The sequence below is a fragment of the Anguilla anguilla genome, chromosome 7, assembly GCF_013347855.1.
Source record: "Anguilla anguilla isolate fAngAng1 chromosome 7, fAngAng1.pri, whole genome shotgun sequence".
NCBI lineage: Eukaryota > Metazoa > Chordata > Actinopteri > Anguilliformes > Anguillidae > Anguilla > Anguilla anguilla.
In genome coordinates, this window is record NC_049207.1 from 11792852 (window position 1) to 11819945 (window position 27094).

The 27094-nt window shown below is 49.5% G+C and overlaps 2 protein-coding genes across 5 annotated transcripts in view; both read right to left on the bottom strand.

Moving 5' to 3' along the window:
* aebp2 (AE binding protein 2) overlaps positions 1 to 17355 on the bottom strand; it is a 40953-nt gene extending 23598 nt beyond the window's left edge. For 3 of the 4 annotated variants that reach the window (XM_035425991.1, XM_035425990.1, XM_035425989.1), the window contains exons 1-5: positions 16636 to 17354; positions 8438 to 8648; positions 6879 to 6986; positions 6143 to 6329; positions 3017 to 3141 (exon numbers count right to left, since the gene is read on the bottom strand). In XM_035425991.1, the coding sequence (XP_035281882.1) occupies positions 3017 to 3141; positions 6143 to 6329; positions 6879 to 6986; positions 8438 to 8648; positions 16636 to 17153 (1149 nt within the window). In that variant the 5' untranslated portion in view covers positions 17154 to 17354. Of the gene's footprint in view, positions 1 to 3016; positions 3142 to 6142; positions 6330 to 6878; positions 6987 to 8437; positions 8649 to 16635 lie in introns of all 4 variants that reach the window. The other variant, XM_035425992.1, reaches the window with a different exon arrangement.
* A 7464-nt stretch (positions 17356 to 24819) lies between these two features.
* plekha5 (pleckstrin homology domain containing, family A member 5) overlaps positions 24820 to 27094 on the bottom strand; it is a 189158-nt gene continuing 186883 nt past the window's right edge. The window contains 1 exon segment of the mRNA XM_035425822.1: positions 24820 to 26032. Coding sequence (XP_035281713.1) covers positions 25998 to 26032 — 35 coding nt within the window. The 3' untranslated portion in view covers positions 24820 to 25997.

Consider the following 27094-nt stretch of genomic DNA (forward strand, 5'->3'; position numbering starts at 1 on the left):
AGAGCTCAGCGGAACGGAGGAGGCTGCGAATGTCGCCCTTCGGGAACCTCCCTGCAGCCCCTCCTCCTCGGCCCCCGTGACCGCCCAAAACCCAGAAGCCCCGCCCCCCTGACCGGCCAGGAGGGTGGGGTCAGAGGGCTGCGGAACAGGAGGGAGAGAGGCCCACCACAACAGCCGCTGACCAGCACCTTCATCCTCAGCCCCGGCCTGCCCTCCTCCTCCTCCTCCTCCTCCTCCTCCTCCTCAAAACCCCGTCACCCCTCTCAAGCTCGCCCCCGAGTGACAGATCTCCTAAAAGCACTAAGTCACACCGGCGCGGGATTCCGCCAGGAACACCAGGAAGAAACGCTGGAGGCCACGCCCCCTAGAGGCGGGATTAAGGAGCGGTGGTCCGGCAAATAATAAACACCTTCACATGTTTGACACTGAAAACGAACGGTCTGAGAGGCGGCTATAAGCCAAACTCTCCCCTGACACAAACAAGGCTCCCGCTCTCCAGAAAAACAACCGTCCAGCTCTTTCGCAAGCGCACAGCTTGAAACGCGGCCGCAGCTACTAAACAGCAGTGTGTAGGTAACCGGTACAGCTTCTATACTATTTCAAGTCAAGCTAACATGAAAACACATAAATAGCGATGGATACCATCCATATGCCACACTTATCATCAAAGACTGCATTTAGTTAATAAAAACACACCTTCAGGACTACATGGCACTGTTCTGAACACCTGGACAGGCGTGTGCGGCTGGGGACAGGCGTGTGCGGCTGGGGACAGGCGTGTGCGGCTGGGGACAGGCGTGTGCGGCTGGGGACAGGCGTGTGCGGCTGGGGACAGGCGTGTGCGGCTGGACGCGGCCTCAGGACGCCGATAACGGCGCTGACGGACGCCCCCGATAAACGAGGACCTGGCTCATTTCCCCTGGCAGCCCGCCTTTGTCTAATGCCACTCTTAATTTGTTCTGAGTCTGCTGTGGGCAGTGCCCAGTGCCCATTAAGCACCCATACGCACATCGCTGTGTACCAGGACGCCCGGGGGAGTCACAGTTTGGAGGTCAACAGGCTGATTGGCCCGCAGAGGGGCGGTCTGCACGCGGCAGATGACGCACCACCGCGTCTGGGACGCCCCCATCCCCCATCCAGCCTGTTCATCCCTCAGCTGCAGGCCTGACCTTTCACCTCCCACCTCTCACCCCTCCGCTGTGCTAATTGAGGCGGGAAAAAGCGATCTGCCGCCCCCACGCTCCCTGAGCCCCGCCCCCCCGAGAGCCCTGGTTGCCGCGGCAGCGGCGGCGGGCCGGACTGTGATGGAGAGGGAGAGCGGAGACCGCGTATGACCCGGCCCGCTGGGCAGCACGGCGTTTCCACGCCAGCGCCGCTACAACGCCTCGGCAACAACCGGGGGGAGTGGGGGCGGGGGGGGGATGGTGGGGGGCGAACATTAAAGTTTGGCACAGGCGAGAGTTTTCTGTGACAACACAGAAACACACTTACTGGATCGCTCACTCACTCTCTCTGCCTCGTTCACTCGCTCACTCACTCACACACACACGCGCGAGCGCGCGGGCACACACATCTACAGCTAACGCTGAAAAATCGGGCATCCTGTAACAACTGGCATCATGAGGGAGGCGAGGGCGTGTGCGGGAGGTACTGACGAGCCGCTCCAGATCATTATTCAGGGGAGCGGAAAGGGGACTTCAGGCTTAATGCCGTAAAATGGATGACCTTTACTTTCCTCCACTTCAAAGAAAAATGCAAGCTTTCCTGTGAAAACAACAGACTCAGCCAAAAAGGGACAACACTGCCCTCTAGTGTTCACTCTGCAAAGTTCTCTGCAAGAGAACACGAGGCAAAAAATGATTCCCGTTTGTACTCTGTCTAAAAGCTTACTTTATCTTTGCAAGGCCACTTGGATTAAATGGAGAAATTACTTTCTTTTTCTTTTTCTTTTGAAAAGACCCATACTCATGACATTCTCAGGCACCATGACTTGATTCTCAACGATTTCACCAATAACAATAACAATAAATGCAACATTTAAAGGCTTTTATGAGCATTTCAGTATTTGTCATGGCTACCTCAACAACCAACCGCAAAGACAAATCTGTCATTAGCTTGACATTTGCTCAAGATTCCCCTTACGTAAATATTTGGTAAATGCAGGATGAAACTTATTTTTAAATGCACGGCAAAACAAGATGAACAGGGACTTGCTGACATCAATGCTGATAGCTGAAGTAATTCCATTATCCTCCAGAGGCTTCACGACAACCTGACCCTCATTCAGAAAAAACCCACAGTGAAAGGGGATTCAGGGCATAAAGGGGATTCAGGGATTCAGGGTGAAAATATTAGCCATGGACAAGCGGGTATGGTTCCGAGTGACATCATATGGTCAGATTTCAAATTCGTTATGAGCAAGGATTAGAATAACGGGTTAGGTTGTTATACGAGTTCTTGCCGAAAATTCATTTTATTTCATTTCTATTTTTCAAATGCTATTGAGTAATATGAATCGACTCAGTCCGCGCATTTGTGAATGAAACTGTGTGATTGTTACCAAGCTCGATGGATCTCTACTGCCATCTTCTGCTGGAAGAGGGTACTTCCCTTACAGCACTACAGCACAAAGCACGGCAAGAAAGACAGCAAAACTCAGCCTTGCTGAAATTCATAAAAGCACCATTTCAACCTCTCATTACATTTGTGAAAAATGTCTCACAGCACCTGGCATCATCACTAAAGAAGAGTGGTAACTGAAAGCAACAGAATGGCAAGAACACAGAAATTTCAGGCCAGTGGTTTCCAAAAAACAGTCCAACGTAGAGGCCAAGAACACAGAATAACGGGCTTGATAGCAGAAGGATATAAAGTCCCTGCAGCTAAACGAGGTGCTTAAATGTCCCACCCTGGCAGGAGGAGGATACGTGGGCAGGCTGCCCCGACTCGGGTTTCCAGACAGGCCGAGCGCCCCAGGAGGGGTTCCCCTGGCGCCCTGCGTTCGGGCGGGACTCACCGTGCTGTGGAAGACCACGCTGTGGCCGTGGCCCAGGCTCTCCATGTGCGTGGCCAGGTTCAGGCAGATGGCCCGGTGCCGGATGGCGTCCATCGTCTGCGCGTCAAAGAAGTCGTGCGGCCGCTCTGCAGCAGGCGAGGGAGGGAGGGAGGGAGGGATGAGTGTGTGTGTCCCTAGTACAGGTGTGAGAGAGGGATGAGTGTGTGTGTCCCTAGTACAGGTGTGAGAGAGGGATGAGTGTGTGTGTCCCTAGTACAGGTGTGAGAGGGATGAGTGTGCTGCTGGTATAGGTGTGTGAGAGGGATAAGTGTGTGTTCCCCTGGTACAGGTGTGAGAGGGGATGAGTGTGCTGCTGGTATAGGTGTGTGAGAGGGATGAGTGTGTGTTCCCCTGGTACAGGTGTGTGAGAGGGATGAGTGTGTGTGCTCCTAGTACAGGTGTGAGAGGGATGAGTGTGTGTGTCCCTAGTACAGGTGTGAGAGGGATGAGTGTGTGTGTCCCTAGTACAGGTGTGAGAGGGATGAGTGTGTGTGTCCCTAGTACAGGTGTGAGAGGGATGAGTGTGTGTGTCCCTAGTACAGGTGTGAGAGAGGGATGAGTGTGCTGCTGGTATAGGTGTGAGAGAGGGATGAGTGTGTGTGTCCCTAGTACAGGTGTGAGAGAGGGATGAGTGTGTGTGTCCCTAGTACAGGTGTGAGAGGGGATGAGTGTGTGTGTCCCTAGTACAGGTGTGAGAGGGGATGAGTGTGTGTGTCCCTAGTACAGGTGTGAGAGAGGGATGAGTGTGTGTGTCCCCAGTACAGGTGTGAGAGGGGATGAGTGTGTGTGTCCCTAGTACAGGTGTGAGAGGGGATGAGTGTGTGTGTCCCTAGTACAGGTGTGAGAGAGGGATGAGTGTGTGTGTCCCTAGTACAGGTGTGTGAGAGGGATGAGTATGTGTGTCCCTAGTACAGGTGTGAGAGAGGGATGAGTGTGTGTGCTCCTGGTACAGGTGTGTGAGAGGGATGAGTGTGTGTGTCCCTAGTACAGGTGTGAGAGAGGGATGAGTGTGCTGCTGGTATAGGTGTGAGGGAGGGATGAGTGTGTGTGTCCCTAGTACAGGTGTGAGAGGGGATGAGTGTGTGTGTCCCTAGTACAGGTGTGAGAGAGGGGATGAGTGTGTGTGTCCCTAGTACAGGTGTGAGAGGGGATGAGTGTGTGTGTCCCTAGTACAGGTGTGAGAGAGGGATGAGTGTGTGTGTCCCTAGTACAGGTGTGAGAGGGATGAGTGTGCTGCTGGTATAGGTGTGTGAGAGGGGATAAGTGTGTGTTCCCCTGGTACAGGTGTGAGACAGGGGATGAGTGTGTGTGTCCCTAGTACAGGTGTGTGAGAGGGATGAGTGTGTGTGCTCCTGGTACAGGTGTGAGAGAGGGGATGAGTGTGTGTGCTCCTGGTACAGGTGTGAGAGGGATGAGTGTGTGTGTCCCCAGTACAGGTGTGAGAGAGGGATGAGTGTGTGTGCCCCTAGTACAGGTGTGAGAGAGGGATGAGTGTGTGTGCCCCTAGTACAGGTGTGAGACAGGGGATGAGTGTGTGTGTCCCTAGTACAGGTGTGTGAGAGGGATGAGTGTGTGTGCTCCTGGTACAGGTGTGTGAGAGGGATGAGTGTGTGTGCTCCTGGTACAGGTGTGAGTAACAGTAATGCATGGAAGCATTAGCGTCTATGAGATAATATACTGTTCAGCTGTCTGCAATGATCAGGCTTTTGTCTTACACGGTTTATAGCACGTATGTTTTCATTTTTAGTGGTATGTGTTATGTTCATGACTCCTTTCCCTTTGGGGATCATCAGTCTGTCCGTACGTCTGTCTGATACCTGGAAACACTTGTAATTCCTGATAAGACCCGTTTCTGGGAAGCTCACGTTACAGTAACCCAAGACTGCAGCAGCCAACTGATTAAAAAGCCAAAACAACAGAAGTGTTTCCCGACGTTTTGCTGCAAAATGTGCTGCAAAAAAAGTCTGTGACCTCCTGAAGCACATGAACCGCACGAACACAAAATGGCCAGTCAGCCACGCACTGGTGTCTGAGCTCCAGCACTACACGCGTGTACCAAGCATGCAGCTTCCATACTGGATATTTCACTGATATTTCACTGTACAGGAATGCAGGGTTGGGGGGGGGGGGGGGTTTGGGGGGGGTTGCGCTCCCACACTCCTGTGCCTGAGTCTGCCGTTACCTCAGCTAACCTGCTGGCGGCCCGCCCGATCTCCCAGCAGCCTTTGCAGGCGCGGCTCGGGACCCGGCAGCTCCGCGCTGAAGCCTCGTTCATTAATCGCGCATCAGAACCCTGGCGTCCCTCCAGCCAGGCGTTCGCTCTGGAGCCCAGCGCCGCCCCCACGCGTCTCAGGAGCACGGGGCTCCGCCCGCACTTTTAGGGTGTGTGTGGGGGAGTGGGGGGGGGCGCACAGACAGAACTGATGTCCCTGCTTGGCGTGAGGAGAGGGGCCTAGCGGTTTACAAGCTGCTCCTTTAATGCGCAGGATGGCTTTTTTTCCCCCAGTCATAATTTCTGAAGAAAATAACTTGACATTCAAGTCAGACTCCAGCGTCTCGTATCCATTCAAGTTTAAAATCGGTCTAGAAAACAGGTAATTTAATCAGTATCTGCAGGATGTTGCTGGTGGGAGGGAAGGAAGAGAGGGTTATTAAGCCGTCTCTGCTGAAAGGTAAACAGGCTGCAGACTGGAGGGCGCGGGAACACAGAGGCAGATGGTACAGCGTCGTCAGGGAAACGGCACATCAACATTTCAGACAGTCAACACCTGACTGCGCTTCTCCCGCCGTCTGCCTTCAGTCCCAGCTCCACCCTCACACCAAGCTCCGCCCTCAGGCCCAGCATTGCCCTCACACTAAGCTCCACCCTCAGCCCCAGCTCCGCCCACAGGCCCAGCTTGGCCCTCAGGCTCAGCTCCACCCTCAGCCCCAACTCCGCCCACAGGCCCAGCTTGGCCCTCAGGCCCAGCTCCACCCTCAGCCCTAGCTCCGCATGAGGCTGTGTAGAGTAACAGTGGAAGTGCAGTTAAAGTGGGATGTATGAAGCTGTTAAAGAGCGTTATCTGCACAGCGGAGCTCAGTACGTACGCAAGGCCCTGCGGTGCTTGTTCTTCAGCTTCCTCCTCCTGCTGAGGCCGGCCTTGGACGGCGACTCCTCCTTCATCCTGGACTGGCCGGACATCTTGGACGAGTTCTGCTGGCTGAAGTGGGTGGGCACATGGCGCGCCAGCCCCCCCTGGGACGCGAAGCTGGCATTGCAGCCGCCCACCACGCACTGCCAAGGGGTCAGAGGGGGTCAGTAACACACAGACTGCCTGGGAACACGGGACAGGACACAAAGCAGCGCTGGATGTTTAGACGGGCTAATCCGCAGGAGCGCACTGCTGGAAGGGCTCTGCGGAGGCACGCATCAAAAAGTCAGACATAAAAAGCCAGAGGACTTCCTATTAGTTAGTGCTTGTATTCATTTATTCTGGCCAGCAATACATCTACGCTCTGGAATTTGAATAAAATCAATAGAGCCGCAGCGTTTCCATTCCAACAACACGCAGATACAATCACTCAGCGGACCCGTCGGCTCGGAGACAGGGGGGGTTCAATTTGTAACAATTCTGGAGCGACGGCTTCCCGAGTTCCGGAGAGTTCCACACAGGCGCAGCAGTGTGTGACAGGCAGATTACAGCTGCCACATCCCACTTCATCCATTCACTCGCTCGCCTTGGCACTTAAACGGGGACATATGGGCACTTTACACACTGATGGCGGGGGAGAGCGCGCGCTACGCCAGAGTTAGCGGCAGGCTGGCGCTGTTCGGCGGGCCCACCTTGAAGGGTTTGTCCCCGCTGTGCGTCAGCATGTGCCTCTGGAGCCAGCTCTGGCTGGTGGAGGGCGTGTTGTACACCTTGCAGCCCTTCCACAGGCACACGAACACCTGCCGGAGAGACAGAGGCGTCAGCCCCTCCCACTGCAGGGGAACCCGCCTGGCACGCCCAGGGACTCCTAATTACACACACACACTCGCACGCACGCACGCACGCACGCACGCACGCACGCACGCACGCACGCACGCACGCACACACACACACACACACGCTCGCACGAATGCACGCACACACACACATGCATGCCCGTACACAGGAACACAGACATAGAAACAAGCACACGCACACACACACACACACACACACACGCAGGAATATATACGTAGAAACAAGCACACACAAACACACACACACACACGTGCGAACGTGCACACATACACACACACACACAGACAAATTCACAAATCCAAGTACACCCACAAAAGTACACACACCAACACACACACGCAAGTGTACAAATATTTTATATACATTATTATAGGACCAAAACACCAAAAAACATGCCTTTCAGACATCAGTATGGGGGACAGAGCAGAGATAGATGGGCAGGAAGTCAGACTGCTTAAATGCTCAGGCCCGGCATGGCACACTGACTTCAGTGGGCAGACAACTGGCCTCTATTCAAACAGCAGCTGAGAATGACGACAGACTCCTGCCTTTTAAAAAGCTACTCGCTGGAACATTCTGCCCCCCCTGCCCCCCATCCCCATCCCCATCCCCCTCCCCCCCCCATCCCCATCCCCATCCCCATCCCCATCCCCCCCATCCCCATCCCCACTCTGAAAAAAGGAAATTAATTTGAGAAACAGGACGAGCGCTCAAGCTGTTTCTAATCTTCTCCGAGAGCGTAACGTACAGAAGGCCCTCCCCAGCTGCTCAGCCTATAAAGCAGGAAGTTTGGATTACGCTCAGCGTGGCTGCCGGCAGCCGAAAGCGCTATTATCAGGGGCGTACGACATCACACTGCCTCACACAGGGCGATCAGAGACAGCCGCTCTCACAAGCAAAGCCTCAGCCAGACCCGCCTTCACACAGCACTTATCAATGCGATGACTAACAAATCAGTCAATTACCATCTGCGATCTCAAAAGATAATGGCGCACACACACACACACACACACACACACACACACACACACACACACACGTTCACGCACATACATACACCACACACACACACACACACAAACACACACAACCAGGATTAGACCAACAAAAGCACCGACACTGTACACCTACAAGTTGAAAAAGAATAACTGCAGCAGGGCATAAAATACAAAAACTATACAAATTAGAAATGACTAGTAATCTCAGACCCTCAATCTCATGACTGCGATATAAGAAAGAGAAAAGGGTTTGACCACACACACTTCCCTCAGCGAGTGACATCACCACAGAGAGAGCAGGAGCACGGGAAAGGGGAGACGCAGAGAGGAGAAGCAGGAGCAGAGAGTGCAGAGAGACAGGAAGAGGAGGGCGGGAGACGGGCGGCGGGACTGACCCCCCCGCGCTGGCCGTCCACGTGCAGCCCCCGGATGTGCTCGGCCAGGTCGGGGCTGGAGTTGAAGCAGACGTGGCACTGGTCCCAGCAGCAGGTGTAGCCCATGCTCTTGGTGGAGGAGGGCGCGGCGCTGCCCTGGCCGTTCATCATGGCGGGCGTGGAGCGGCCGCTGGACGCCGTGCTGTACATGTCCATCAGCGTGCTGCTGATGCTGGGGGGAGAGAGAGAGAGAGAGAGAGAGAGAGAGAGAGTCAGAGATGAGTCACAGTAAAGCCAGAGGGGCGATAGTGCTGCTAGTGATACTGGAGGGGCAGAGGGAGAGTGAGTCACAGAGACATCTGAGGAGTCACCTACAGTGGTGTTATATCACAGCACTACTAATGCTGCAGTAGAGAAAGAGTCACAGAGGAGTCGCTGCACGGCCACAGCAGTGTTATATCACAGTACTACTAATGCTGCAGTAGACAGAGTCACAGAGGAGTTACTGCATAACCACAATAGTGTCATATCACAGTACTACTAATGCTGCAGTAGAGATAGAGTCACAGAGGAGTCACCGCACGAATGCAACTATCCTGGACAGAAGCACAGCTATGTAAGCACACGGACAGAACAACAGGAAGTGAGAGAGAAGGAACATGTTTCTGGCATTGCAGAAAGCAGAGGGACAGAAGGGGTTTCTACAAATAACAGAGTGAGTTATCTCTACAGAGACACAGCACAGCTACGCAGGGCTGCTGTTGATCCTGGATGGGGAGGGGGAGACAGAGGGGTCACATCAGAGTCACGCATTTCAAGACGGGGGGCACAAGGGGTGGCCACTTTACAGGACTTCACCCGCTTGTTTAAACAGCTTTATCTGCTGCGGCTCGCGATGATTAACCTTTCCCATACGGTCTGCTTGCACAGCTGGAACACGTTAACTGGAAGAGTTCTGCTGTAGCCAGGAGCACAACAGCCCTTCCAATGCACAGCTATGCGCAGACAGTCCCTGCAGCAGGCTCTGTAGGCAGCTGACTTTAACCCGAACCCGTTCCTCGTACGCGGAGCGCCGCAGCGGCCCGGCCTTGGCCGGCTCTACGGAACCAGAGCGCGCGAGTTCGCCCGCGGCGTTCAGTCACTTTCCCACGCCGATCCGCTTAGGGAAGAGAACGACACTGTGTATTAGTGATCAGGAGAAGCCTGCCCTGTCGCTTCGCTGCTCTCTGTCCTGCGACAGGCGACTGCGGCGGCCATCAGAGCCCAGCAGGGCGGCGACGAGGGACCTTCCTCCTGAGTGGCAGTGTCAGTCCCAGAAAGACTGCGGGCACGGAGCTGGTGGTGATCAGGATGGGGGGGGGGGGGGGGGGGGGGGGGGGGCGGGGCCCTGCGATTGGCTGGGGAGAGATGGTGAGCATGCCCTCGCTGCCTAACCTGGCCAATGAAAAACACAGGCCTGATGATGGAGGGAGGAGAGGTGGTAGCTTTGCTGCCAGCGCAGAAGGGTGGAAGCAGAGAGACACTTCCTCACGGGTCCAAAAGCAAATTAAAACAACCGCTGAATTTAACAGGTTTACAGCAAGGCCGTCCTTAGATCCCAACAGGGGGTGGAGCCATCCAGAATGGGGCGGAGCCAGCAGACAGTCTGCGAGTAATGGAAGGGAACAGGTCAGAGTGTCTTTTTGTACAGTAAAACCATAATTGAGGTTCAGACAAGTGTTTGACAGTACATATCAGGCCTATTATGGGGTACATTAAGCCTCTATCCCCTATTACCCTTGATAAATTCAGAGATGGAACAAGATAGCTTCCCAATCATTTGGTCAATATCAGCTAATCTCACTGCCGAATTCAGGGTCCATTTTCCGCTGCCTGACAGATGGCGGACAGAAAACTGCCCAACGGATCAACATCTCGCTTTACAAGAAGCCTCGGGCTAACAGCATCCGCCACGTAACCACATTTGAAATTCAAAACCCAATTTCCTGTCATAACCAGCAGTTGGGGACGCTCTCCTGCCACGCAGACACCCGATCGCTCGCTGCGCTCTCTGCACCGCGGGGAACAAAATGAAGGAAAGCAGCGCGAGCGGGGGGCATCAGAGAGGGGGCGGAGCGGCGGAGAGCGGGCAGTTTGACGGGCGCTCACGTGACACGCCCGGGCCCTGAGACGGACGACGCCGGCGACGTAGGGAGGCGGAGGAAGGAGGAGGAAGGAGGACTCGATCGCTCTTCGCTTGGCCTCGCGTCCGTCTCAAGCTCTCAGCGCTGGGGCGATGACATCATTAGCGCCCGCTAGCGCTGCTGCGAGGGCATCTCTCGGGATACGGTCGCGATCGCAACCCCCGACAGGGTGCTGCAGCTCAGCGCCAATCAAGTGCGGGGGGGTGGGCAGGCAAAAACATAATCTGTCCCATGCCATGACAGGTGTCAGAGGTGACCTGCTGTGAATTTTTTACACGCATTTCATACCCTCGTCATCACTGCTGACACTGGGTCCCAGAATGCACTCGAACATCCCGGGATCGAGCCTCTCCAGAAGGCCGGACCAGCAGTGGTCACATGGGGGCAGCAGGAGGGGTTTGGAGGTCTGTGGTGGCGTCCGGAGGAGACAGGGCACAGCAGGAGGAGCGGTGGAGGTCAGGTGGGCACCTCCAGCCCTCTCTCCAGCTGTTCCGGGCTCAAAGGACAGGCCCGGTCCTCCCGTACTTCTCGGCTCCAGGTCGCCATGGCGCCAGGAGGAGAAACAAACCTCGCGTTCGCCGGACTAGCGCTTCACCCCCTGCGCTCGCTCGCACGCACGTGGAGGCGCGGCTGCCCCCGGCATGGCCGTGTCCTCCTGCAGACCCGCCACGGTCCGAGGCAGAGAGGAATCCGCTGTGTTCTGTTGGTATGAACCCTGCCTTTTTTTACCCCTGCTGTCAGGGCAGAGCTGTCAGCAGGGACAGGGAACACAGCTCGGGGATCAGATTGTTCCGGCGCCTTCCAAAGCAAACATGGACCACAAATGACCTCACTTCCATGGAAAGGGAGAGAGAGGAAGAATGCGAGGAAGGAAGAGAGTGAGTGAGGGAGAGAGGGAGGGAGGGAGAGAGAGAGATAGCGTTAAGAGAGAGAGAGAGAGAGAGAGACATTTCCACACAGCGACAGTGCAGGGAATTCATTGGCTGACCCTGGTCAGGGTCATTAATCAGCAGCCGTAGCAGGATCAGTGTGAAAATAAACAGTCGGGCTGTCCCTGCGCACTGTGTGACACTTCAGAGCAAAGCCAGACAACTCAACCAGCCGCTCACTGGCACACACAGTCACACTCTGTTTACATAATAAACGCATGAGCCATGTCCAACTGTGTAAGCTGCGTCCATGCTAATGACACACTGCACATGCCCTCTGCCCTTTCTCAACGGCAGCCTTAGGAGGCACAGGCCACTTCCCCATTACAAACCAGCCTGTCAGTTACACGTCCCCCCACCCACCCCCCACCCAAAACATCTGAAATCATACTGAAAAGACTTCAGCTGCCCTACTGAACACATCATGTTCCAGAACAACACACCTTCTAACTGATCAACCACTCAGTGGGCCACAAAGACATCCTGTACATCGTCTGAACGATTTACATTTTAAACAGCGGTTAAAGATCTGGGTCAGGGACGACTCTGTGTTGAGGTAAGCGTCATCTACTTCCTACAGACTACTGCCCCTGAACTGTTTGAGAACATATCTATTGATACAGCAACGCGTGAGACTATAAGAGCCTTGCCAGGGCGTTATCCACACCTTTACCCTGTAAAAGGGTGAGGAAGAGGCAGCCGCCAACCTGCAGACTGCAGAATCGTTTCTAGGCGAATGAGAAAAGATAAGAGAGAGCTGCAGCAAGGCTTCTAACAGATATGAGTCTGCGGGTGAGCAGTGTGGAAACACACACACACATCGGGCAGAAAGGCCGGCCTCTCACACACTCCTCAAACCGCGCGCCGCGGCAGCGTATGACTCATGGCGGTCTCTGTTTCCGCGGATCGCTGACTGCGGCGAGCGGCGGGCTGACAGAGTGCTTTTTCACGGCAGTTTCAGTCTCCCACATCCCCCCCCACCCCCACCCCCACCCCCCACCACCCACCACCATCCTCCAGGTTCATCGATTTGCGGTTCGGGCGTGACAGAGCCCCAAGCGTCAGTTTGACACGAAACCGCAGAACTGCGAAACCAGAGGGAGAGATGCCCCCCCCTCACAGAAAGACCCTGAGAGCCTCATTACCCACAAGCCCCTGTCCCTCCATTTCACACGGGGCTCCTCTCTGCCTGTACCAAGGACAGACCGGGCATAGGCATCCTTCAGAAACACTGGCGCTACTCGTCTGTCTTCAGGAGCTCTTCAGCGTGAGCAGCTTTCCGTTCCCTTTAAAACAGAGCCCTGCCCTGCAACCCTTCACCGTCCACCGGTCCCAAACCTCATTCACCGTCCACCAGTCCCAAACCACATTCACCGTCCACCGGTCCCAAACCTCATTAACCATCCACCGGTCCCAAACCTCATTAAACCTGCTGGGTAAACTCTTCTGCTGCCCTGTAACAATGACAACAGGTTTCATAAAGCAAAGTTTACATTTCTGTCTCTGCTCAAGCATGATGGAAAAGGTCATATGCAAATATGTAGAAACAGGCAAACACACAGAAACATGCAAACACACCTGCACCTGTACTCGTACTTGGACACAAACGTACATTGCTTTAAGAAATCAACATGCATATACTTCCCAATCCGCCAAACGGCTACACGCTATTCAAACTGGAGACAATATAATGACGTAAAAGGCAACAAAATTTACAAGATTCATCAATCATATGTGATATAAAGGCAATTCTAAAGAAGTAGTTTTTCCCATTTTGTGTAGAACATGCAGCAGCCCTGGCCGTGTGCCATACACTATGCCCGCTGGAAGAGGCAAGCGGCGTGTCAGCGCCATGGAAACAGCGGGCAGAGGCAGGTGCTCAACAGTGTTCAGGCTCGCATGTGTCACTCATTACGACCACTGAGCAAACAAACCCTACCGGTATTCCGCACACTACAACCACTGAGCAAACACACCCTACCGGTATTCCGCACACTACAACCACTGAGCAAACACACCCTACCGGTATTCCCCACACGTTTGACCAACTCAGCAGAGAGCTCTGGTTTTCGGTTTCACATCGAGACTACAGCACCCACACCTGGGTCCCGCCTAAAAAAGCCCCCTTCAAACCCCATCCTCCATACCCGTTAAAAAACGTGGCCAACGGCACATCGCAGCCTGTGAGCCATCCACTCTGCAGACAGACGTGGGAGGACACTGAAACAAGAGCCAAAAGTCCATTTTGAGCACCGCAAACCTGCAACCTGCTAAAAAAGCCCGTTTCCTAGAAATTTCTCACTAATCTGAAAGACCCACACTCTCCTCTATGCAGGGTGAGCTCCAAGCTCTTTTGTGTAGAGAATTTCTTTACACTTTAAGACAGACCGACGTCGGTTCAGAAACTAAATCAACATGAGTGGGATTTATTTCCTGTCTGACAGTGCGTTATTTGGCCATTCCAGTGTTGTAGAAATTGACAGTGAGTACACACTCACACCGATGCTCCAGGCAGTTTTTTCCCACACAATGCATTAACTTAATGTGTGTTCAGACTGTAAGTACAAAGGATATATTGGACACTTAATCACAGGAAGGAGAAACAGGACAGGGGGACGGGGGGGCGAGCTACGGTAGAAGTAGCCTATGCAACAGATGCTGAAGATCGAGTACCACAAGACAAATTCACATGAGGATAATTGCAAACATAATACATTTTTCAAGTTTTCTTTTTAGCGACACTATAATACGTCTTAGAATTTGTATAGTAGGCACGGGAAAGAAAACTTAATTGGCAAAAATATAATTGGCTCATCTCATTTCTGCAAAATACCATGAGCAAAAGAGGATGGTTTTTCCTGTGAGTCATGTATTTGTTTGGCTCATTTTTCATAACAGCCTAGAAGTCACGGGATCACAGTTATTATTGATCTGTTAAAAGTTAAACAAGATCTGTGTTATACAAAAAAAGTGACAGACACTGAAGCCTTTCATTAATGGTAGAGGGGGAAGGAGAATAAAAGTTTCAGTAATGAGCCTTCAGCTCATTCAGTAATGATCATTTGGCCTCATTCATGATTCACAAATGATCGTTTGCATGGACTTGCTCTCACACACTTGTGGAGCATTAAAGCCCTCATGTTTGTCTCTTATGCAGGAGATAAAGCCTGATGATTGTTTGTTTTCCACGGACATCTATTGACAAGCTTGTTACTGTCAATCACGGTAGTCTACGGTAAAGTTCCCGGTAACATACTCCCCATGTCAGTCTACGGTAAAGTTCCAGGTCAGGTACTCCCCATGCCAGTCTACGGTAAAGTTCCAGGTCTTCACCACTGGATGTTGCTATTTTATATACTTCAGCACAGAGTCCAGATGGGCCCTTATAGCTATGGCGTCAATGACAGAGGCATGAAGACAGGGAGGAGAGGGACTCCACTCTTCCCCCAGCCTGGGTAAATTACAGCTGTGTGGAGTGTAATTTGTTTCTCGTCTGTGATATCTATGACTGTCATTTCCACTGTAGTCCATGTGAACCAGTCCTTCACTGTCATCCAGAGTCTCTTAGAGCTGCCTGTGATATTGGTGCCAAATATTGTACAAGTATACATAGAGTTTTAACGACTGTATATGAGAATAGCCAGGAATAGCCAATATATGCAAAAACAATTATGAAATTAAATCACTATAAAAATAGAAGAATAAATCTGTCATCTGTGAGCAAAATACTAAATATAACAAGAATAATTTAAGTAAATTAAGTATATTTAATTTATTTAACTACTAACTGCAACATAGAGAACTTGCATAAGAACCCGGACCCATTTCTCCTTAAATTAAAATTATGGGGGATATAAAACAGACCAAATGGACCACATGGAACACATTTCAGAATATTTTTTTGAAATACTACCCCCTAGTGTCAAATATCTGTAATGTTACATATGTGTTACATTGGGCGTTCATGGTAAATGTATTCCTCATTTGAAAATAAATCAGCTTTACAGTTTTTTGCTTATTAACACAGATCTGCCTTTTTTATTTGGATTTCCACAACACCGCCAATTTGGAAATTCACACATTGTCACATGACCGCACCAGGAAGTTCAGTATATGTCACTTAGGCACTTCATGAGTTAAAGTCAAGGATAAAGCTGTATAAGGAACTTTCCAGAATATTTAAAGTGTTTGTGCCACCTGTGTCACCGTGTTAATGATGAAAATATTGTTGATGTAAATCATGATTGTGGCACTCAAATCATCAGGACCAAGATCCCAGGTTGGTTTCAGAATAACTCATCTGCCCATCTACACCTCGGTCTGTTCTGAGGAAACTTAGTTACATGGTTTACCTAAATTGCTGGTCTTATCCATACAGATTTCAGCTAAAAATAAACATGACACTTTGTTGTTTCACCTCCATTGTAAGCTGCACCATAATGGTTGAAAACAGTGATATTGATATTTAAAAAGGAAGGAGACAGATAGTAATCTTTCCCATGATTTAACATACATCATTTAATGCAAAAACAAACTCATCCTGACTTTCCCTATCCAACTCACAATGGAATCAACTGGACTATTTTATTAGTACCATATATCGTAGACTAGGTAACTTCATATTCCCCATTAAAATGTGTTAATAATTATAACAACTAACCCAACAGAAAACCACACATCTGCAGTAAACTAAACTTTGAAAATGAACGCTTCGATGGTACCCAACAAGGCTGGTTAAACGAATTCAACGACAGAACGTGAAGGGGTAAAATTAATCCTGGAAGATGGCAAATCTAGCTAACGATAGTAAACACAGTTTTGTCACCCATTCGTCTAGGTACGATCCCAGTCACCTCAGATATTAATGATGACAGATGGCAGCAGTGCGTTCAGTCATCACGGATGGCACGGGTCTAACAACTGCCTATGGTTACATAGCCACAGTGTGAAATATAGGATTGATACTACAGGTTGATGGAAATATATAATGTTAAATAAGCCGTATCAATCTGCTAGTTGGATATACCGAAGTAGTTATGCTGAATCTGTTCCATCTACCTATAAAGCATGACATTACGTTTTCAAATCACATTTTGATTTCTCTGACCTGTCTTCGGAATCCATGCGACTGAGGGGTTCCCCATCCGACGATGACATCTCCACACTGGCTCGCCTTTTGCTGGTGTCGTTTTTCTCAGTCCCGTCCTCGTTTTTGCCCGGCTTTATGCAGTCGCTGGACGAAGACTCGTTTTCCTCCCTTTGTTCCTGCTTCATCTCCTTCTCTGTGCCGTCGCAGGTTTCGCTGCAGCACGCTGGGCTTCGCTGCTCCGGGCTCTCCAATGCTCCGGCAACCTCGCAACCCATATCTTCTTCTTCCTCCTCTTCTTCTCCGGCCGATCCCGCTTCGGGAACGTCGGCTACCACCGGAGCCTTCGCGTCTCCTTCCCCGTAGACTTGTTCGCCGTCCATTTCTTCCACTTTTATAACCTCGCTGTCAACCGGCTCCTCTTTCGGAGCTTGCAGGCCCTGCGTCTCCTCCTCGGCTTCTCCTATGCGCAGTACGCCGTGTTGGTTGCTTGGTGATGGGGCATCTTGCTCGGCACCGTCAGGTGTAGCGGAAGCCATTTTTATTTCAGTATCTCGTCCACGACGAAGTTATACAATAGCAATTATCTCACACACACTTAACACACTCACACAGCAATCCACGGCAAGATATTTCACCCCTCGGGGGTTGAACAGGGACCCGAAAAGAAGCAAACCGTGACGTCGCGTTCCCACACTGAGTAGAAGAAGTTTCTTTCCTCATCGTTGAAAATAATCAAACGTTTGTGGTTTGTGTGAACACGTCACGTGGGTGTTTCAGTCAATGAAAGGGCTCCGCGCGTTTGCTGTGGACAAGCAATTCAATCGTTTCTCAGTTTACACGTTTAAAAGTGCGGCGCTGGGGTTACTTTAAATACAAATGAGCTTTAACTTGAAGTAGACTATTTGCTGACCGAAGGATTAAATGTTATAGTTTAAATAATATATCCTTATTCCCAAGAAAAACCTACGATCAGTACCTGAGTTGCAGAATTTCAAGTAATTGTAGTGGTGATGGTATAGTGGTTGTAGTGTCAGTAGCAATAGTGCAAGTAGTAGAGTATTGTCAATGGATAGCAGAAACGTTTGTATAAAAAAGGAAAAGTTGAGTGTACTACATTATAGTACAGTCTATGTAATTAACACATATTTTAAATAACTTATTTGAAGAATGTTGCCTAAATAAATATCTTGATGCTACAGTATGTATAGTGCTCTGCATAGTTTGACAGATATTTAACAATGGAAATATATTGCAATATAAGCCCAATGTATAAATTGTAAATCAGCCAAAATCAAGCTACAGATCCAGTGTTCCTTTGAATATAGGCCAAGGTTGTGCTGATGAAGAGGACACTTTAAAAATTCAGTTTTTTTTTAAGGCAACAAAAGACTAGGTTACATACCCACCCATATGATTCACAATGAGATGTTTGGAAATTCATTCACAAATGAGGTTGACAGAAAGTGGACTGCAGCAACATTTACATAGTACATAGGCTTATACATATGGATAATTGCACTGTATATGCACCAATGGAAAAGTTTAATCAATCAAATTTTATTTGCATAGCACATTTTACAAAAGATTTTGTCACAGTACGCTAAACCCCCCAATAGAGGAAGCCAGCGGCAACAGTGGCAAGGAAAAACTCCACGAGAGACATGTAGGAAGAAACATTGGAAGGACCCAGACTCAGTAGGGGGCCCATCCTCCTCTGGCCAGCTCAGGGTATGGATTCACAAATACAAAATCAAGAGAACAAAAGAACAAAAACAAAAGCCAAAGCTGTTTATGATTTTGATTTTCAGACTAGTTAATACATTGCTTATATTTCCTGCAGAACCTTTACACACACAATCAGTTTTGCTTAGATCAGACCCTTCCGACTAGGATGGACTGAATAGTACCAGCCATAGACTGTAAAACCAGCAGAAGCTCTGTCCACCAGGGAGCACTGCAGATCCTTATGAAAACTACCTTTCTTGTTCCTTTTTGATTTTAGAAGAAAAATATTGATGGTCCATTGTTTGTTGAACAGATGCAATTTTCACAATGATTAATTTAATAATTTTTGTTGTTGTCAACAAATACCTGTTTTTATTTGCTTTTTCGTATGTGAGATAATTATATACTCTTAAAATTTGTGAAAGTGAGTTCCACTGGGGTTGGATCCAATAGCAGTCATAATCTGGGTACGAGATGGTAGAGAGATTTCTAGCGCCTTATTAATCCCTCACAAGACTTATATTCATACACAAATCAAGGTAGGATGCCAATCCTCTCGAAGGTAGGAAGTAAGGACACAACAGTGCATTTCTGTTTGCTGCTGAAGCCGTTTAAGAGTCAAGCCATTCTTGGTTATGTAACTTCTGGTAGCAGGCATTGAATATTCATTGCTGAAGCATATACGGCATGACAAGACACACAATATCTTTATTTATTTACTGATTTTTTTTGTTACACAGAATCCTGGGGAACGGGAAACCGCTTGGTTTCCACAGCAACCATGGTCTCCGTTAAGCCGTAAGTTTTGATGTGCGGAGGGTAGATCTAGAGTCCCTCAGCTTCAATAAAGAGGAAAAAGAGAACACGTGGAGAGGAAGGGAGTTAGGGAGGGAGAGAGAGAGTGAGATACTGAAACTGAGATATTGTGCAAATCATCTTTCCATAGTGTCTCTTAGCAACAATGAGAGCACCTCATACTGAGCCACATTGTAAGTGAGAATCAGTAGTGGCTGATGAGGATGACTGCATCAGTGTCGCACAGGTGAACACAACACATCTCACCGAATAAACAGCCAGCTACACCTTAGATTAAAACAGTTACTTTTGGACAAGACGTGTTGGCACAGTCCACAGAACAGCTAACTCTTGGTCGTATGCAATTCTCCCAACAGGGAGCGGTTCAGTTTCCCAGCTGTGGTTCCTTCTCTGTCTGCTCCCCTCTCTACCTTATGTCAGTATTAAGTAAAACAACTGAAGTAGGGTGGACTGTCCTACTCTCCTTTTTAAAAAAAAGTTATTTTGAGTTTGAATTTTCATTTGCCTTCCTAGAGGAGTGGTGCTGATTGGGATGGGACCTATGCAGCAGGCAAATCCAGGTGGCCTACACCACGCTCAAAATTCTAGCATACAGTACAGGAAGAGTAACTAAATAAATTGACTGCAATTTTGAATTTAGGGCATGCGAAGGCAATTCCATGAAGAGCGGTCTATTGAGAACTCAACAGGGCAGGATATCATAGTACACAAACCACTCATTACACCTGGCAATGCATGGTTGCAAGTACAGTGGGGCAAAGAGCACAGGCAATGAACTGCAGAGCAGTAAAGAAATGCGATATGGTCAAAAGAACAAGCGTCGCACAATTAAAAACACCTAAAAGCTTAAGTGCATTCTTCCAATAAAGAGGGGCTCTGGTGGTCCTGTAATGGTGTGGGGTGTGTTTTCCTGACATTCTTTTGAAAGCAAGGTGAATGTTAATCACTACTTATTGATTCTGAGCAATCACCTTCACCGCATGCTGTAGCAGTTCTTTTCAGCTGGGAGGGGTGTCTTCCAGGATGACAATACCCCTAAACATAGAGCATGGTTTGATGATCATGATAATGATATTATCCATATGCCATGGCCTTCTGAGTCACTAGATCTGAACCCAGTTGAGAATTTTTGGAAGATTGTGGAACAATGTCAGAGATGGAATTTACCACCTCCATCAACAAAGCAGTTGATTGACTTGCTATTGGAAGAACGGTGCCTCCTGCAGAATTCCAGGCGACGGTAGCTTCTATGCCACAGTAGATTCAAGTTGTACTGGTGGCATATGGTAGCCCAACACCCCATTGACTCCATTGTGGTGTTTCCACATTTTTGGTCACTGCTTGTAGATTGGCACTGTGAGGTTTGATTTTTGTTTTTACTAACAACCATCTGACACATTAACACCATCGTTTACCCTCATCAGCAATCATTTGGCATGCACCCAGGCAATTGGTCGGATGAATACCATTACAAACTGTGATTAACTAGATTTCCCTTTTGGCAGTTAGATCGCTTCACTGAACACGCATTAGCTCATTACTCCTCTAGGCTATAGCTCTCATATTAAACAAAGGTCTCTCCAAGTACTGTAGTAAAACATAATAGTTGTCTTCCATACATAATCACAAGAATGTGCTATGATTGTATGCACATACATGAGTATCCATCCGTCTGTTTCACAAACGGTGGGGGTGGGCAGGCTGGAGTCCATCCCAGCATGCAGGAGGCAAGAAGCAGGAATACACCCTGGACAGGTCGCCATTCTTTTGCCAGGCCCACACACCATTGACTGAGACATATATATCCTCGGGAAATTTAGAGTCTACAAACTTTTCTGTCTTCGGACTGTGGGAGGAAGCAGACACGCTTGACGAAAACCCACGCAGACGCGGGGCGAATGTTCAGGCTCCCCACAGAAGGGCCCGTGGTCAGGACATGAGCTCGGTACCTTGTTGCTGTGAGGCGACAGTGCTATTCACTGCACCACGGTGCTGCCCCCATACAGGATTATTCATAAGGAATATCAGTTTAAAAATATCTTTATTTCTGACCCTGAGATGACCCCCCAGGGAAAACTCAAGAAATGAAAAAGATGCTGCTTGCTGCTGCTGCTTACCCATTGCATAATGCGACAGTTGTATCAGAGGGTGCAAGATTCCGCATGAATTACAGTTAATACTGTAAGAATTGCCTCATGTGGCACTTGCAGAGAATGGGATGAGCCATTCAGATGTCATAAGGGCACGTGAATCTGCATAGAACTAAGTGCAGTGTGACAGTCTGGAATGCAAGCAAAGCTCCAGAGGGGATCATGAGTGCAGGCACTCGGCCTCATGGGAAATGTAGTCGTTTCATCTTTATCTTTTGCCCTTGTCCATTGCACCAGACAGGGACAATGCCAGAGTGAGCCTCATTTACATAACCAAAGAAACAAGTCTGAACAAATGGGCTTGTAATAGGAGGGTCAACTGGGTCATGTCCAATGAGGTCAAAGTAGAGCTTTTATGTAAACAATGGCCTTTTTATGCATTTAATAAGGTACTTGATGTCTAGGCCTACAGTATGCCACAAAGTTCAATATTCTGCATATTACAGCGAGATGTGCGGTCCTCCCTCTCTCTCCCTCTTCTTTTCTCTATCTGAGTACACAGAAGTTTCAAGGATTATGTTTACGTGACTTTCTTTGCCGCCACCCCCCCCCCCTCCCCCCCTTCCCAACCCTTTTAAAACACAAGGCTTTTGCTCACTGCACTGAGGGTGGGGGGAAAGAAAAAGTTAATTTGGAAATGGCACCTTGACAAAATGTCACAGGTCCCTCGCTGCCGTGTGATGTGCGGGGCCCTGGGCGAGCTTCAAAGCCAGTTCCTCCGCCGAGCTGCCGGGGACGATTCAGCGCGACTCCGCGGGCGGCGTTCTCAGGGCTGTGATTCCATCACAACGGTGATCTCCGAGATCACAGTACAGCACGCACGCAAACCGCTCTGATGCTCAGTCAGACGAACACAGGAAGGGGGCGGGCAGGTCTCCCTCTCTCCGTACGCGCAGTCACACGAGCGCTGCAGCAGACCAGGCACAATCCCGTCTCACGCAGGAAATTAAACTGTGTCAACATTTAGGGTACACCAGACCCTCAGCAGGGATTACTGTGTTTTCACTGTTAGTGGCAGGTTCTCCAAATGCGGCAATGTATCCTTATGAGCATATCATTCACTAAAGCACAAACCAATGCAAATAAAAAATAAACTGGCCGTCTGTACATACACATGCTGGTGAGTATAAACAGCGCGCGTATGTATGTGAATATATGCATACATGTGCTGTGTATACATTATAGGTGTACACTGACCACCTTAATCCCCATATATATATAAACACACACACACACACACAGTTTCTAAACAGTTGAACACCACATGTGAATTTGTAGGACACTGCATAAGGTAGCCAGGCTCTGACTGTGCATACAGTATGCAAGCCCAGGTTAAAATTAAACTGGAAATTATGACTGAAAAATAAAAGCCGTGACAGCCATGAGGTAGATGGGGAAAATACCCACTGGGACGCTGCAGGCAGGAATATTAATAACCAGGGTCTCTTGAGACTGGTTAACATAATCCCTCCTGCAGCTGTGATCACATGGAAGAGATTCTGCAGTGTGCCAGTTCCTCTCTCTCTCACGCACGCACACACTTTTGAAGTACGGGAGCCTTACAAAGTTGTACAACTAATGGCTAAATGTTTCCATCTATACATAAACGCCGAAGTGCGGTACTTTCAATCAGCGCTGATCAGACGTTCGGGAGATGGAACGCACTGAGAGAGATATAGGGAGAGGGCAATTTCACATTTCTTTTATTCCCTCACAGTGTTTGAAGAGTGACAGTTCTGTTGCCATGGACACAGCTCCTCCCCTCCCCCTCATGTGGTTCTGTCCCTGAAGGTTGGGCCCCCCGAGGGGTTCTGATAGGGTGCAAGGGCCCACGCCATGCCACGCCGGGCTGGAGGGGAGGAGGAGGCGGGACGAGGGTTAATACACAAACCCAACCGACGGAAACAAGGCAAAGTTATCAGAGCCGGTGAAAAAAAGCGCAATGACTGATCTGTTATTTCCCCACCACTGCAGATCAATGAACAGCTGGCGCAGGCAAAAAACGGCCTCATTAAAAAGCGCTATGAAAACAAGCTCATTACGCTCCGCTCCCCAGAACTGCCTGGGAGTGTTTTACTCCAGCTCCTGAGAGGGGCGGGCACTGAGTACGGGACCAAAGATCACGCTGGAGGGCCAGACTTCGGTCGGCCTCTCCGCTCCTCCGATTTGGCCCCTCTGGCCCTCAGTGACTTCATCTCCACACAGCGTGATATCGATCCCCGTTCTCTCGGCTTTCAGCAAAACGCTGCGCATCGATGAGAAGGCACTTGAATCACGGGGTCTTGAGTCCTGAGTACTTTTGGGGCTCGGAGCCCGGACTCGGGTCCTTTCCACTTCATCAGATAATCGCAGATCTGAGGGGATCAATGTGACTGCACACCTGAGAGAACACTGGAATCCCTGGGGGGCTAGCACTTACCCTTCAGCAGCACGGTTCCCATGTACACGCCTGAGCGAGAGCTGGGCCCAAACCAGGGAGTCGAAGCAGACATTTTAAAGTGACACACACACAAAAACACGCACGCACGCACACACACACACAGCATACAACAACCTTACCGGGAATTAAGACGCATTTTTCTAAAACGCTGCGATGCGTAGGCCGTGCCTCCTCTCTTCTTCAGAGAGCGTTTTCTCTTAATTGCGGCTTTGATTCCTCCGCCGTTTCCCCGGAGTGCAGTTCTGTCAGACGCAGGCCTCCACCCCTCTCCTGCTGCTGAGAGAAAAGCAGCCCAGCTGAGAGACACCCCCACACTGCGCAGGTGAGTCACACCGCTACTGACAGAGCCAGCGGCGGCGCTGAGAGAAACCGCACTGCCATCGAGGTGAAACCTCCCCAGCGGCCACACCTTCCCTAAGGTAACCCACAAAGTGGCCTCTCCCCCCCCTCTTCTGCTATTCGAATATGAATAAAATGTCAGGTCAACTACCCATCTATCCATCTGCTGACACTACAGCACAAACTGGAAACCACCCCGATGAGAGAAACCGCACTACTACAGAGAAATATAATGCTGAGAAACCGCGCCACTACTGAGATATGCGCGGGAGCCAGGCCAGTGTGTATCAGAGAGCTCCACTCACAATATTTTTCCCCAATTAGTGCATCCTGCTTTTTATCAAGAGTACAAGGACAGTTATCCACCGCCTACGCATGCAAACAGTGCTTCTCCAGCTCTATCTGCTGAGAGCACGCTGTGAAACTTCAACATGAGGACACACAACTCCTCACGAGATCAGACGCAAAAACACGTTGCTGTTTTTTGTTCACACGTTTCGCACGTAAAGTGCACTGTCATCACGGCATAGTATTTTAATCTTTTTGATAGTCGTTTGAATTCTGATGCAAGTGTGAAAGAACAGAATGGCAATGTAAAAGTGCTTAGTCCTCCGAGGCTGCTGTGGTCTCAGTGGACTTGACCTCAACAACACAGGACAGTCAGACTGACAAACACATCAGCCGTATGCGACTTAACGACCTACACCATGAAAAGAACTTCACTGCAGCAGAGTAAGAACATCAACATTTATTTAACATGATATAAAACAGATGAGATATGAACATTTGCATATTAACTCTAATAAGTAGCATCTTATAGTTATATCAGCTCTGCTCATTGTATGGTATACAGTATATACACAATGAACTCTCTGTAATTACATTTGTACACTAAACCACAGTCCTGGATTAACAAAACCTGCTTATTGCTTTATACATGTGCTACTCTCTTCTCCAAGTCCAAGCCTCCAAACCGGCCAAAAAAACAGAACCAAACCTATTAAAACCTCTTCTTCGCTTTTTTAAATAGATCTCAGCAATAGAAAACAAAATATAGAAGCAGATTTTAAAGCCAGAACATTCATGTGTGCGTCGGCAACAGTGCGACAGGAACTGCAGACCACCCGACGTATAAATAATTACAACCCAAAAAATATTACAAAACTGTCCATCTGCAGCAATAAAGTGGCACCTTATTGAATTATAAATCAACTATATATTTATATTTTTTTTATATAAAAACAAAGATGCTTTGTACACTGGATTGCTAAAAAGGAGTTGTGTAGTGTATAAGAGAACGAGCAGTAAAATCATAACTAAAATCAATTGGTTTAAAAAGAAAACAAAGAAAAAAAAACCAGACTGAACTAAAATAAGAAGACTAATAAAACCCAAGCAGAACGTCTCTGCTCCTGAATGGTTACTATAAAACTGCTTGTGTCTCTCTACGTGTGCGTGTGTGAGAGTGTGTGTGTGTCTGTGTGTGTGTCTCAAAAGGTGCCATGGGTCTCCATGGTGGGTGAAGGATCACTCTGGTGCTTGTATGTACACCTGTACAGCCTTCATTCTTCAAAAAGCATTAAACTCATGGGCACCTGAGGCTTCTCACCAAGGCCCACGTCAAAAGAATGAAAGAAACATAATAATAATAATAATAATAATAATATCATCATCAATCATGATAATAATTGCAATAATGTGAAGAAATAATCCGTGTCCTCTATTTTCTCATGGTGTGGGGGAAGTGATGTCACAGTTTGAGGCGTGAGGGTGGAGGAGCTCGGGTGCGGAGCGCGAAACCCGCTGTGCGGTGCTGCGTGCGCGGCGGAGTCTGCGTCTGCGTCTGCGCAGCTGGTGCCGGGCGTCTGCGCAGGGTGACCCGCGTCACACGGCTCCATCTTCACCGCTCCTCAGGTGTAGGTCTTCACCGAGGCCAGGGCTTGGGCTGGAGGGGGGGGGGGGGTAGAGGACAGTGTGAGCACGCTGGAGGATATGGGGGGTGGGGGGGGGGGGGGGGGGGTGGGTCGAGTAACGGTCACGTTTAAGGATAGGGCTGCCACTGTGGAGAACCGCAAGGTCGGCTGGTTTGTGTTTGCAGCGTAAACATCAACAAACATTAACCCAAGTGAACCCAAGAAACTCGGTTAAGGATAACTTCATTGTGTAACCAACTGCTTTAACCCGCCAATTAAGGGCTGGGTAAGATGAAAACCAGCAGACCCTCTGGCTCTCAGTGACTAGCCACCGCTGCCCTACAGGCTCAAGGTTGTACAGATCCTGTGCAGAGTTACTCATCTGTAAATCATCTGCACCGGCTCAGTACATAAAGACTATCTGAGCATAATCTGAGCATGATGCCCTGAAACACATTTCTGGATCCTTCTGCTGGGTGTTCAACATCAGATACATATAAATGTGCTTCACTGACACCAACAAGGAGATGCAGTAATATCATGAAATATGATTTGAAATATCATAAAACAGTGCAGAGGTCCATCTAAAACAGCCCAAAAGATTTGTAGATAAAACACAGTGTTAATAGATTTTTAATGATTTATCCTCTCAGCCCCAGTGTGTGATAAACACAGCTCCCCAGCAAACAAAGAGATGAACTACACCCAGAGAGAGAGACAGACTGTGAGAGGTTTGTATTTATGGACAAAACATACAATACAAAACTGTCTGAAACTCATCACCCAGGCCTGGACTTCAGGCTTGGGAAGGTCAGTATTGTGGTTTCACACTTAAGGACACGGGCTGGTAACCAGGAGGTTGCAGGTTCGATTCCCACGCGTCGATCGCTGTACGACGGATAAAGGTTCCGGATCAATATCTCCGTTTGCCACATGAAGTACTCCACCCCCAGGGCCACAGGCCTTCTGGAGGACTATCTGCGGTCTCCGCCACGCCGCAGCAGCGGCTGAACGGTGAAGAGGCGCGCTCCTCAGTCCCGCCCCCGCTGTGCATGCAATAAAGGCCGCCTCCCGCTGGGGCGTGCTGTGCTGCG